Source organism: Pseudochaenichthys georgianus, chromosome 4, assembly GCF_902827115.2.
Source record: "Pseudochaenichthys georgianus chromosome 4, fPseGeo1.2, whole genome shotgun sequence".
Taxonomy (NCBI): Eukaryota; Metazoa; Chordata; class Actinopteri; order Perciformes; family Channichthyidae; genus Pseudochaenichthys; species Pseudochaenichthys georgianus.
Window position 1 is genome coordinate 24,371,819 of NC_047506.1, and position 12,891 is coordinate 24,384,709.

Sequence of the window (12,891 nt, forward strand, 5' to 3'; positions counted from 1 at the left end):
TAATATTGTCAGCCTTAATCACTGTCTCACCATGAATTGTGTCTGGCTTAGCTTTTACCAACTAAAATATTCCATGAAGAAAAAGTATTACTGTGAAAATTGACACTGACACCAAAGGCAAATCTAACATTTATTGTGTTTCACTGGAGAAATAATTATATTCATCAGTCGCTTCCATCTTCTTTATAACTTGTATCTCTCAGTTTTTTTACTTTCTGTCCTTGGTCTGTCCTTTTTTTTTTCTTTCTTGCTAGACCAACTCTCCTGAGGGCTCTCCTGCTTTACTTTATTTTCCTCCCTTCCTTCCTTTATTCCTTCCTACCTTCCTGATGCCCCTCCATCTCCTCGATCCTCTCTGGCAGTTCAGGAATAATTTGTGGCAGCCTAATCTGCCTTGCACACCCTAAACTAATTAACATGGGATGGAATGGATTCACTTATCATTTCACCACATGCACATACATCACACACACACATGTATCCACGCTCTAACCCATTACATTTGAATGTTTTAAGTGTTCATTACTGTGCAATGTCCCTGCCAAATAAATGATTAAATAAATAGATAAATAAATAGTTAGCCTTTACTACAATATGAAACGCAAGTGCGACAAGGTCATCAGAGCAGATTTAAAGAAATACAAATATAAATAATTTAGCATACATAGCATTCATGCACAGATTTACCTCTGCAAACGTTGCCATTGTCCGGTTCAAACCCCGCCTTACAGCTGCAGCTGCCGATGGGCACCATCCACTCCCCATCTCCATTACAGTAGAGCTTTATGGGCACGTCGACTTCCTCAGCATTGGGAATACAACTTCCTCTAGCGATGACTAATGAGGTGGACTCTGCTCCAGTCAGGGTCTGTATAGAAAATCATAAGAAATGTCTACTTGAATGTCTGTATACACCAGCAACTACACCACATTCTGATGATAATAGCACACAGTTTTTAGTTTCTGGTCCGTACCTCTGGGAAAAAAGCGAAGTTCTGAACCACGCTGGGACATTTCTTGTAGAACACTCTGACAGCCAGGAGGGACATGCAGGCTCCAAGATCCTGGAAGGCCAAGTGGAAACCTTTGCCTTTGGACAACGGTCCGAAACTCCTAACTTCTGTGTTCACCTTCATTAGTCTTCCCCCAAAATCAACCTGGGAGAAACTCTCATCTGCTGCGATGGTGTCCACCTTACATTGACATACAGAGAGGGAAGGTTAGCAACGCCAGAAGAAAGCAAGGGGAGTTAAAAAGGGTGTTACTGTCCCTGATCTTTTGTTATTACTTTAGATACAATTATATTTGAAATATTTAGATAAGTAATGTTTGGTATTTTCTGTATAATACAGAATAACCACATTTTTCTTAGAGTTTAGTAATGATTTGCTCTTTCTTTATGTAGTGAACCTTGACAATAGCCCCAGAGAAGGCTGCTAGGAGATTTACAACACTGGGAAAACACAAACACAGGCAGTTAGATCTTTCTAGACTTTGATCAATTGACCTTGTGGATTCTTAATCAATTTGGGAATAGTGAAGTGTTTTCTTCTGGATTGCACATTGTCAACTGACTACTTTTCATGGACTAATAAAACAAAAACAGCTTTGTGAATTAGCATTTTTCGGATAATCAAATTTTTGAATCCAGTATACTGCCCGTTTTAGTTTTCCCGCATTTACCACTATGAACGTGAGAAAGGACATGAGAACATTTGAAATGAATTCAAACGATGACCATAACATAGTTAAACAGAATCAGCATATTGGGTGTGTTCAGTGACATTAAGTATCATTGAAATGTTATTTTGAAAGGCACATTTTTAGTGTGGCAAATACTTCCAAAGCCAGTAGCTCTTCATACTTTGCTATACCTTAAGGAAAGGGGCATTGGCCCAGTACTCCACCCCTTTGATGCCCTCTGACACAGCCCTCTCAGTCTCCAGGTAGTACAGGTTGAAGGTCTCCTTGCAGGAGCCCAGGACGCTTGGGATGGAGGCACAGTCGCGGACGGTGAAGCGGATCTCCACGTAGATGCGCTGCGCCGCCCGCCGGTCGATGTAAGTCGTGAGAAGCCAGTTGTTCTGGCTCGGCTCAAACACGTTGCACACCTGGTACGTCCTGATGGTGTTGAGGTTCTCATCATAGCCGCTCACCTCCTCCCACTGGGGTGTGTGTGTGTGTGTGTGTGTGTGTGTGTGTGTGTGTGTGTGTGTGTGTGTGTGTGTGTGTGTGTGTGTGTGTGTGTGTGTGTGTGTGTGTGTGTGTGTGTGTGTGTGTGTGTGTGTGGTGTGGGTGTGTGAGGAAGGGGAACAGAGGAGGGATGAGAGGGGAGGAAGTAGGGGAATAGGGGAGAGGAGAGGCCAAAATGATGAATGGGTTTACCAAGACCTGACACAAATTAAACTTTCTCTTTCCCTCCTTCCCATTGTGTCTCTCGCTCTCTTTTTGTACCTCTCCACTTCCCTCCCTACTATACTTTTTTTCTCTCCTCTCACCTTTTTTGAAGAGGGACAATCATTCATCACAATTAGAGCTGCTCACCTCTAACACACATACACCCACAGGCAGCAGACCATTGTTACCGGCTAGCAGCCAAGCCAGCATTTATAAAAAGAAAGAAAGAAGAAAGCCAGTTAAAGAACATATCCTCTTTAATTCTATACTGCTCTTTTTTATTTTACTCTTGGTTTTATTAATCTGTCGACCCTTTTAATGTACACCTCCGTGATTTTCTGGAATCCATTCAACTCTGCATCAATAGCGATGAATTGGTGTCACCTTGTAACTGTAATTAAGATTGTGACGGAGTCCTTAATGGAGCGCCGCAAGGTGTACTCAAACTGTTTTCTCCAACGGTGCACACACTTGCATACACCTATTAGGGCTGTGCAATTAATCGTATTTTCATCTCTTTATTTATTGGTATTTATTATTTTGATATTATTTATTTAAATGTAGATATAAATGTATACATTTTACTTATTTGTATTGGTTTTTCAGTTGAACTATACTTAAAGTTCAGGGTAATCAACTGTTAAAAACATACTGTTTAAATTATTATTATTATTTTTTTTTAAGTTCAATAAATGGATGTTTTCAAAGTCAATGAACAATCATATTTAATAATCGTTCGTGATATCAATATTGACCAACAATAATCGTGATTAGGATTTTTGCCATAATCGAGCAGCCCTAACACCTAGATACAAATGCATGCATATACCTCAAACACACACAAACAGACCCAGTACACCTCTGCACGTTGTTCTTACCCCATTGGCAGGGAACGAGATCCAGCCAAGCTCTGCTGTGGCCGTCCTTGTATCCATCACTGTCTCTGTGAGACAAAAGGGGGAGAAAGACAGAGAGAGGTGAAGGGAGGAAGCTGCAGGAAGAGGACAGGTATGAGTTTAATTAACAGTTAGCTCAGGCACCAACTTTACTGCTGCATAGTGATGCGTGCCATTGGTGTCATTATTTGTAATGCTTCTCCCAACCCTATCATAAATACATAAGTAGCCTCATATAAACCATAAGAAATAATCATTCCTCTGGCTAAGTATTAAGAGAAGTAACAATGATACACAAAGGTAATACAATTACAAACAATGGTATCATTTCCTTCTAAGTCCGTATTCAATTCATTGTTCAGTGTTATCTTCTACACATATGTAAAATAGTATATTGAAATCCTGGTATAGAGTAATGAGGTCGTTTGATATAGTAAGACCACCGTGTTTGCAGCCGGCCTGGTAGAACAAGTTTGCAACACTAATGGACGTTAACGACAGAAATCAGTTAACACCAACCTTTGAACAGCTATAACAGTTAGCAACAGAAGGCAGTTAGGAGCAGCAAGAGCAGTTACAGAAAGCTATTTCCAGCAATCATTTCTACATCGAGTAGAGGGTGAAGGTGTCGGCAGCGGTGGTACTGTTTCAATCTCTGGCTATTGACTTGCAGATTAATTTATTGATTTAATAGAAAACCATATTTTTAAAATGAACACCGGCTCAGCAGAGCAGGTGCAGAACAGGAAATGACCTGAAGGCTTGTGGGGTCCCTTCGGGGGTGTACCACAGATTCACTGTCATGTACAGAAAAGTTATAATTCACAGTTAGACCTATGGGAGCATCAAAACGAGTAGAAAACCCTGATGGAACGGCTAAGAAAAGCATCTGTATTTCATATGTTTTAAGCCATTGAGGGGCAGGCCCATGCATATCCTATTGTTTGTAGCCTTTATGTAACCAGGTGAAGCCCCTTGAGATCAAAAGATCTCTTTTTCAAGGGTGACCTGCAGCACATTAGTTACACATGTAACATAAAAACAACAATAAGGATGACATACAACATAATACAGGGTACAGTTTACAAACTCTATTTGCAGTGACAGGTACCATGAGTATCAAACAGCATGTCACCCAGACGAGTTTTAAAATGATGCAGGGGAACCAAAGTGCTCAGTTTTAAACATGTTTGCAGACTGTTCCAAGTTAGTGGAGCTGCACAACTAAAAGCTTTCTTCCCTAAGACAGTCCTAGCACTTGGCACCTATGAACGATGCACAACTCAATCTGAGAAGCGGTTTTCTTTACTTTCAACCACACACAGCTCATACATAATAACCCTAATTGCCTTATTTAGACATGTTTGTGAAAGTGTGAAGTAAACTCATGGTGCAATAAACGGCAGGCATAGTCAAAATAAGGCTGGATAGAAAACTGCCAGCGCCACAATTGCTTTTATATCCAGAAATGTTGAAACTTTGCCTGAGAAATGTATTCTGTGATCAACTTTTGTGAGCAGCTTGACAGCCTGACCCACTCCTGACATATGGCTTATGATCTCTTCAAGTGTACCATTGACCCACAAATAATGTATTCCATTTTATGGGGGAGTGACAGTTTGTTATCTGTCATCCACCTGCATACATTAAAAAGTAATACACTCAGCATACTTTAAGGTTGTATCATTATGGAAACCAGCATTGCAGAGTCATCTGCATATAAAAACAGTTCACATTGAGTGGAAGCCTTGAGGTCATTGAGAAATAATAGGCTTTAATTAAATAATAATTACATACAGGTACAATCAGTCATTGGCAACAACAGCAATTAAACAGACAACCCTATTGTGTGAATGTGTGTGTAGCTATTAGCTGATCTGGATGACTTCATGTCCTCAGCTGAACCTCACAATGATCTGCTTCAGTAACCTCACATTCTACCCTGATTCATACATAACACCACAGCTGGGTGACCCACTGACACACACTGAACATCAAATACAGTACACACCCACACACTCTTAGGTGGCAACACTAATGAATGGAAGAACAACGAACCAATTGACTGCAAAAGCACAAATGGCAAATTAAATGATTTTTATTCTGTGTCAATCTTGATAAATTGCTGTATAAGAGCCAGGATAAATGTGTTCTGCACCTTTCCGTCTGCTATGAGCAAAGCCTGGCAGGCTGGGATTTGGAATATGAGAGAAAATGACTAATGGGAGTGATCTGGCAAACAGTGGTGGCAAATAAACTGCATTTGACAATTGTTGGTGCTTAACACATGTCAGCATTAACCCACATTTATAAAGAGGCAAAGGCTACCATACACAGGGCCACCTGCGCATTAGGACAGATAAACATTCACATGCATTCAGGAGAAATTGGGGTTCAGTATCTTGCCCAGGGACACTTTGACAAGCTAACCAGAACAGCCGGAGATCAAACCACATACATACGTCTGTTTGGTGGACAACCAATGTACCTTCTCTAGAGCCCCAACAACACATAACATATATGATGATATTAATTACTTAAAACTGTTAAAAAATAAATCACAATTTCTCCCTTTCTCTCAGTCAGTTTCTGCCCTCGCCTAGGTTACTTGTAGGTGAACTTAGCTGCTGTATGCAACATGCACAGCAAGACAGGATGGGATGCCAACGACAACATAAGTGAGTTGTTGAGCTAACACAGAGGCCTTTGTCATAAAACATGGTGTGAACATTCAACAACATCACACCACGAGGGAGCTGCAGGCAAACAACCCCCCTTGATCCTTGACATGCTCTCTTCTTCCTGTCCTCTTTCATTCTGTCACCCTGCCTCTCATTATCTCCTCCCCACCTTCATCCTCTCCTTCACTCACAGTCTTTTATCTCACCCTCTACCTTGGGTGCTTTTTCTTAGTCAACCAGCGAGTCTAATTACAGCAGAATCCCCTCTTTCAGCTTTCCCCCGGGAATCAAGGTCGTTTGAGATAATGAAATGCTTGTCACGCGAAAATGTAGTCGTCTATAAAAAATCTTGAACCAAAGCTTATTCAAACGATGACAATTGTCACTATCTAATTTGTAGCTTCGATGCGTTTAGTGGCATGTTGTCAACAAAAATGTTCAAACACCAGTGGAATCTAAACCCAGTTTATTTATGCCTTGCATATTTTTGCCTGTTCAGATGTCTTTGAAGTTTGGGTAAAAACAAATGAGGCTAAAAAGAAAAATGGAAATGTAGAGAGCAATCCACAGTGTTGACAGAAGATATGTTAGAATAGCTCACATAGTCTTACCTTGCAGCAAAGTCTTGCAAGAAGGCAGTGGATTCAGGGCTTTATACAGTTGAACCATGCCACCATATTTCAAACAAAGGGTTTACGGGAATATTCTCGGCAAACGACACACACACTTTGCTGCTAATATATTTGTTGGAAATTGATTGCACCATCATGCCCAGAAACTCTTGGGAGACCTCTGTGATTCATCATTTTATGTTATTACATCACGCTCACAGCCTGAGCATGATGACCCGGGAAATGAATGTGAAGTGTAAACAATAAAAAGCCTTTTGTTTTTAATGGATCTAACTTCCTATTTTAAACAGAATGAACATAAATAAATGAGAAAATAAACTACAGCAATGTCTGATCATGTATCTGGGCTGGGGCTAACCATATTTTTGTATTATTGATTCATGTTTTTTATTGAATTGAAAATGACAGCATCACCACATAAAGCAGAATATTCTAACATTAAAAAGGAAAATGGCAAAATGCTCTTCATAAATACTCCAAAAGCACAAGGTAGCATTCTCTAACAGCTTGTTTTTTAGAGAAAAACCAATATATATTACATTTGCTGTCATATTGGACAAAGAAAAGCATAATATCCTCACATTTAAGAAGCTTGAACAAGCAATTGTTTTGGATTTTTGGCAAAAAACCTGTCCAACCCTTTTTGACCAAAATATTTGCAAATCATTATTTTCCACCTGCAATTAATAGACTAATTATTGTATTTACTTAATATCTTTGTACAATAAAAGCACAACATAACAAAACCATATCAGCAAACATGCCCTGTGAATCCTCAGTTTAATAGAGAAGATGTCTAGGCTGGGCTTATTAGAGTGCATCTACTCGTCAGTTTAATTAACAGCGCACGGCACACACTTCTCTGTGCATAATAGGGTCTACTCTCCGATCAGCCTAATTCATTTTGACATATTGGTGGCTGTGATAGGAGTGTGCCCACCTCCCCCGCAGTGTCACACCTTCTAAACCACAGAGCAAAAACCAAAGCCATTTAATGGCAGAGGAAACAGCAGGTAAATCTGTGCGATATTGTCGCAGTCAAAGAGGCTGTTAAATCCTTGTTGTGGCCCGAGAGGGAATAATAAAAGTGTTTCCATCCCAGACTCTGAATTAGAAGTTATTCCATTGTTTCACTGGCTTGTCCTCTTCCCCTTCTTCCATGTGTGTGTGTCTGTGTGTGTGTGTGTGTGTGTGTGTGTGTGTGTGTGTGTGTGTGTGTGTGTGTGTGTGTGTGTGTGTGTGTGTGTGTGTGTGTGTGTGTGTGTGTGTGTGTGTGTGTGTGTGTGTGTGTGTGTGTGTGGTCAAATGGCAAGTGGGGTCAGTTCATCCGATGCTAATTAGTCTACTGTTCAAGACTGACAATTATTGTTGATGTATAAGCCTCTGAATGTCTGTGTGTGCACTGTATATACTGTATGTGCCTGTAAAGCAGTGTTTCTCAAACTTTTTCATACCAAGGACCACTTAACCAATACAAAAAACACTCGCGGACCACCTAAATCCACAAATATCCCAAAACACATCGTTTTTCTAGAACAGATTATAAATCGCCTGCAAATGGTACAAATAAGTGGCAACATGTGTGACGAAGGTGTTGCCCTGGGCTTTATCATGCAATAGAAAGTGAAAAAAAGCTCGTTCCATTGCGGAGATATTCCCGCGAGAGTGCGGAAAACTTAAATGTATTTATTTATTTCAAATGTGAAATGTTACCAATATACTCACGGACCACTAGGGGGCGCTCACGGACCACCAGTGGTCCGCGGAGCACACTTTGAGAAGCACTGCTCTAAAGGAAAGCCCATCATCATTACGCCTGGGAGCATTACTCGTAGTTAAGGTGTCACAAGAAAATTACATGCAGACGCGCACATACTCAGCAGCCAAACACACGCTAAAAGCCCTCCTGGAGGGAAAGACTTCATGCTGCCAACAGAGGCAACCGCTGACTAATCAGGCGTGGACGTGAAATGGCAGGGCATCACGACACACACATTCAGAGGCAGATGTTCACAAATCACATATATGTAGGCTATAAAGATACACACACACACTTTCTCTTTGCAGGAGTCACACAGAGCAGCCTTTTCTCTTATTCCAACCCCCAAAATCAATTATGAAGACAATTATGAGGCAGTGCACACTGCTCTGACATTCTATAAATAAATATTTTACACATGGTACCTTGGTGAACATATTATTCACAGGAAATGGTGTAATTAATATTAAACAGGAAGGATAGCTTAATGAAAAATGGCTTGCATAAAAGGAACAAAATAAAGTTTGTTAAAGTGTTCCTTTCTCCAATCATCCAATCATAATCTCGATTATTTGGGTGAATAATTGATATAACGATTATTCAAAACGATTATCCATTTACTTAGAAAACATCAATTTATTGAAAAAAAATGTGAACAGTATGTTTTTAACAGTTGATTACCCTGCACTTTAAGCCAAAATCGTAATAGCGATTAAAATACGATTAATTGAACAGCCCTACCTTCATGTCATACTATAAAGAGGGTGTTTGGATTTGGTGCATTTTATCCATTTACCCATGTCAAACTAACACAAAACTGTTTCACATGCAATTTTAATGTATTCTTATAACCATCAAATTACTATATTTCTAAAGGAGCAGCAGCAGTTCCACTTCAAAAGTAATGAAACTTAGAGTAGTACTTATCTGTATCGTTAGTAAATCGGATTAAAGCGCATGTTGTACTGTATGAGAAATTGTTTGAAATGTCCTGATTTCTAGTCCCTAGTCTGAATAAAGCGCAAAAGAAAAGCCTCTTTCAAACTCCACACTTCCAGTTAAATTGCATTTGTTGGGTAGTGAATTCACCTTCAGCCCAAAAACCATAGCCCCTAAAGACTTCACACCTGTTTTCCCAGGCTGAAAAGTACTCACATTGCCATAAAACAACCTGTGTCAGAATGGTGGAATACCCCTTTCAACTGTCAATTGAATACTTCTTTAGACATCATTAGCAAGTATGTCCATCTGATGTTTTTTTGCATCCGATGTATTTTTTGATTTCTCCTGCTATATGAACTGTAAGAAACAAATGTGACTCACAGGGATTTTGGTTCCATTGTATTTTAAATATAATGTCTGTTTATTTGCTTTTCCACCATGCAGGGACTTGAGGTATGTACCAATTCTGGGAAAGGCTATTTTGCCGCCCCTAATGGAGGCATTAGGTTGTTCAGGTAAGTGTAATTGAAAGGACTTTCTGGTAAAGGTCTGCCTTTATACTTTTATTTGATTGCTTAAATGACCTGTGTTGACAAACCTTACTGGCTCTTTGCGGCAGTCCATTGGCTGTTTTCCCTTTCTCCTTTTTACTAGATGTAATGCTTTTTTCAATAAAGGCGCGTTTGTGCCAAGAGCATAATCCTGATGATAGAATATGTCAAAGTTCCACTTGAGGTTGCTGAATTGCTCTTTGTGGTGTTCAGCTTTGCTCTCTGGTTTGTGGCTGCTAAATTAGGTGCTACGCCTCTTTAAGCATTTTGGTTTCAGCCGCTGTCAGCTCCACTCTTATTTATGCACATTTAAAGTCCTTTTACCACGAGAAATAATTCAAGCACCTCCTTCCCCGCTAACACTGTAGACAACAGCACAGGGATCATTCTGAATGGAGCAGGTAACACTTTCTTCAAATCAATTTCCCTTCTGTTTTACTGTCACACTTCTTTATGCAGTGCATGGTGTTCACTTTAAAAAACCCACTACAAGGCCAGAATTACAGAATATTCTTTTTCTTCTTGATTTTCTGCATCAATCAATAGCTACATTGTTTTGTTGGTACATTTAATAAAAGTGAGCACGCTACAGTTCACATAATGCTTTAGTTTGTATTATGAACTGTAAAGCCTTTAGTTGTAGACCTTATAACGTCCATTGATTTTACATGTGGAGATGTATCAGTCTCACATGCATCTACGTATAACTTTCACTACTGCTCAATATAAATAACTAGTAACGTGATACTTTTGTCTCCCTCTGCAGTACCATACACTGCTCAAAGATGATACTCCTCAGTTGTATGACAACAATGCACCAGTGAACCATGGTGATGCTGTTGTTGTGTACAGCATATGTGAAAGGTTGTTGTTTGATATACTGTATGGAGGTGATATGTTGTTTTTTGTCATTGCGAGTACGTGTAACTATTTATAAATCTTCAAAGCATTCACAACTTTTGACCCTTCCATAACACCAACCGAATCACCAGCAGCTAACACACACACACACACACACACACACACACACACACACACACACACACACACACACACACACACACACACACACACACACACACACACACACACACACACACACACACACACACACACACACACACACACACACACACACACACACACACACACACACACACACACACACACACACACACACACACACACACACACACACACACACACACACACACACACACACACACACACACACACACACACACACACACACACACACACACACACACACACACACACACACACACACACACACACCCCAGTCTTTGCTTGTGCCCTTTATTTTCCACCTCTCCTCTCATTCTCTCTTATATCTGTTGTTAACAGCCTTGACCTAGACAATTTGTGTGTCATGATTTCACTTTATGAAAGAAGACGTGCGCTTCGTGTTCATGCATTGATGGAGCATTTAAGGTACTCCATCAATGCTTACACATAGCTGAATAATTCTTTTCAGTATAGTTTTATAACTTGTCAATAGGACATATTATGTTAGATAATTCAATGCAAGGAAAACAGGGAAGACCTGTCAACACAAAACATGGTCTTTAAAGACGCAAGGAAGGTTTGTATATATAGTTCGGCAGAATATGATTGCTCGTCACAGTATGGCATGTCATTATAAACGCAGCTGAAGCTTTGTACGTTTTTAGACAATAGGGTTTCACTGTAAAAAATTAATAAATAACTAGGTTAACTATTGTCTTTCAGAAAAAAAAAAAAAGGCACGACAATAAAAACGAGAACATATTGGATTCTTATTTTTAGAACTGAGCCCTGATGAAGCCTGTCGTTCTCTCTCTTTCTCTCGGGAAGAAAACTTTTAAACTGCCACTACCACAAAAAGAAACGTGCACACACACATGCACGCTCGCTGAGAGACACAAGCACTGTGTGAAGCATCCAGTCTGTCAATGTGGAAGAATCCTTTGTGCCTTTGTGAATAACACAAGGGGAACATGCCTCTAACTGACATGCTGTGTTTTAAAGGAGAGTGTGTAGACGCCACATGAGACATCGTCACATGCCGGATCGCTTGCTAACGTGAATGTTGAGTGCATTGATAGGACGTGTAATTCAGAGGGATACAGAAGTGGACATGGGTGAGAATGATTTAGCTTCTGCAGGCACTAAATACACGTTTTTGTGCCAAATATGGAACATATGGTGAATGGGATTGGCAGCCATTAAAAAAAACTAGGGACGTAGGTGTGATGGGGCTAGAGGACAATGGATATATAGGCTTGGTTTCTGTGGTCAAGTTTTAATGAGTGCTCAGTAATTTAGGTGAGCTGTTGAACTGCTCAGAGAAACATTTAATTATTCCTGAAGCCAGAGAAGCACCAATCTCAATAAAGGCCTTATATAGCAGATTGGGTTATAGTTGCCAGATTTAGAGTGCTTCACAATAAAGGCAGTGTCTGGCCTTTACTGGTAAACCTGAGGTGTTCACATGTCTTTAGAAGATACAATAATCACAAAGCATCTGAATAGGTTCAATGCAACAAGGAAACATTGTGAAGGTTTGAGGAACAAAAAACAGCAGTGGATGAGATTACTCGTTATCAGCTGAAGTGATTACCACACTTCCGTCCTCCTCCTCACTTCGGACCAACGCCTCTGCCATACGGCAGGAGAGGGAGATCTGCGGAATATTACCTGCCCTTGCATTGCACTGTAATAGTGATTAAGTACCCTTCAACATGGGATATAGTGGGGTTCAATAGGTGATGGATGCTTTGAGGATCAAATATAAAGCCAAATGGGCACCACAGTGATTTAATATTGACTTTCAATAACGTTGGAAACCCACAAGAGAGGGATTAAAAAAGGGACGCTCAATATTGAGGCAGCTGTGGCTGTGATATCTTGATGTTAAGTCACTAGTATGGGTCCAGCTCCAAAGAAAGCTGAGACCTTTGTTTCCCATAACACATCAACATGATCTCTTGTGAACACCAGTTGGAGTCTCTGTCAGGATCTTGCTTCCGTTTT

The 12,891-nt window shown here is 40.2% G+C and overlaps 1 protein-coding gene across 1 annotated transcript in view; it reads right to left on the reverse strand.

Annotated features, from left to right (window-relative positions):
* Window positions 1–12,891, reverse strand: part of LOC117445655 (ephrin type-B receptor 1-like) — a 115,708-nt gene that overhangs the window by 77,421 nt on the left and 25,396 nt on the right. The window contains exons 2-5 of the mRNA XM_034081430.2: window positions 3,276–3,340; window positions 1,875–2,165; window positions 975–1,193; window positions 688–868 (exon numbers count right to left, since the gene is read on the reverse strand). Of these exons, the coding sequence (XP_033937321.1) occupies window positions 688–868; window positions 975–1,193; window positions 1,875–2,165; window positions 3,276–3,340 (756 nt within the window). The remainder of the gene's footprint in view (window positions 1–687; window positions 869–974; window positions 1,194–1,874; window positions 2,166–3,275; window positions 3,341–12,891) is intronic.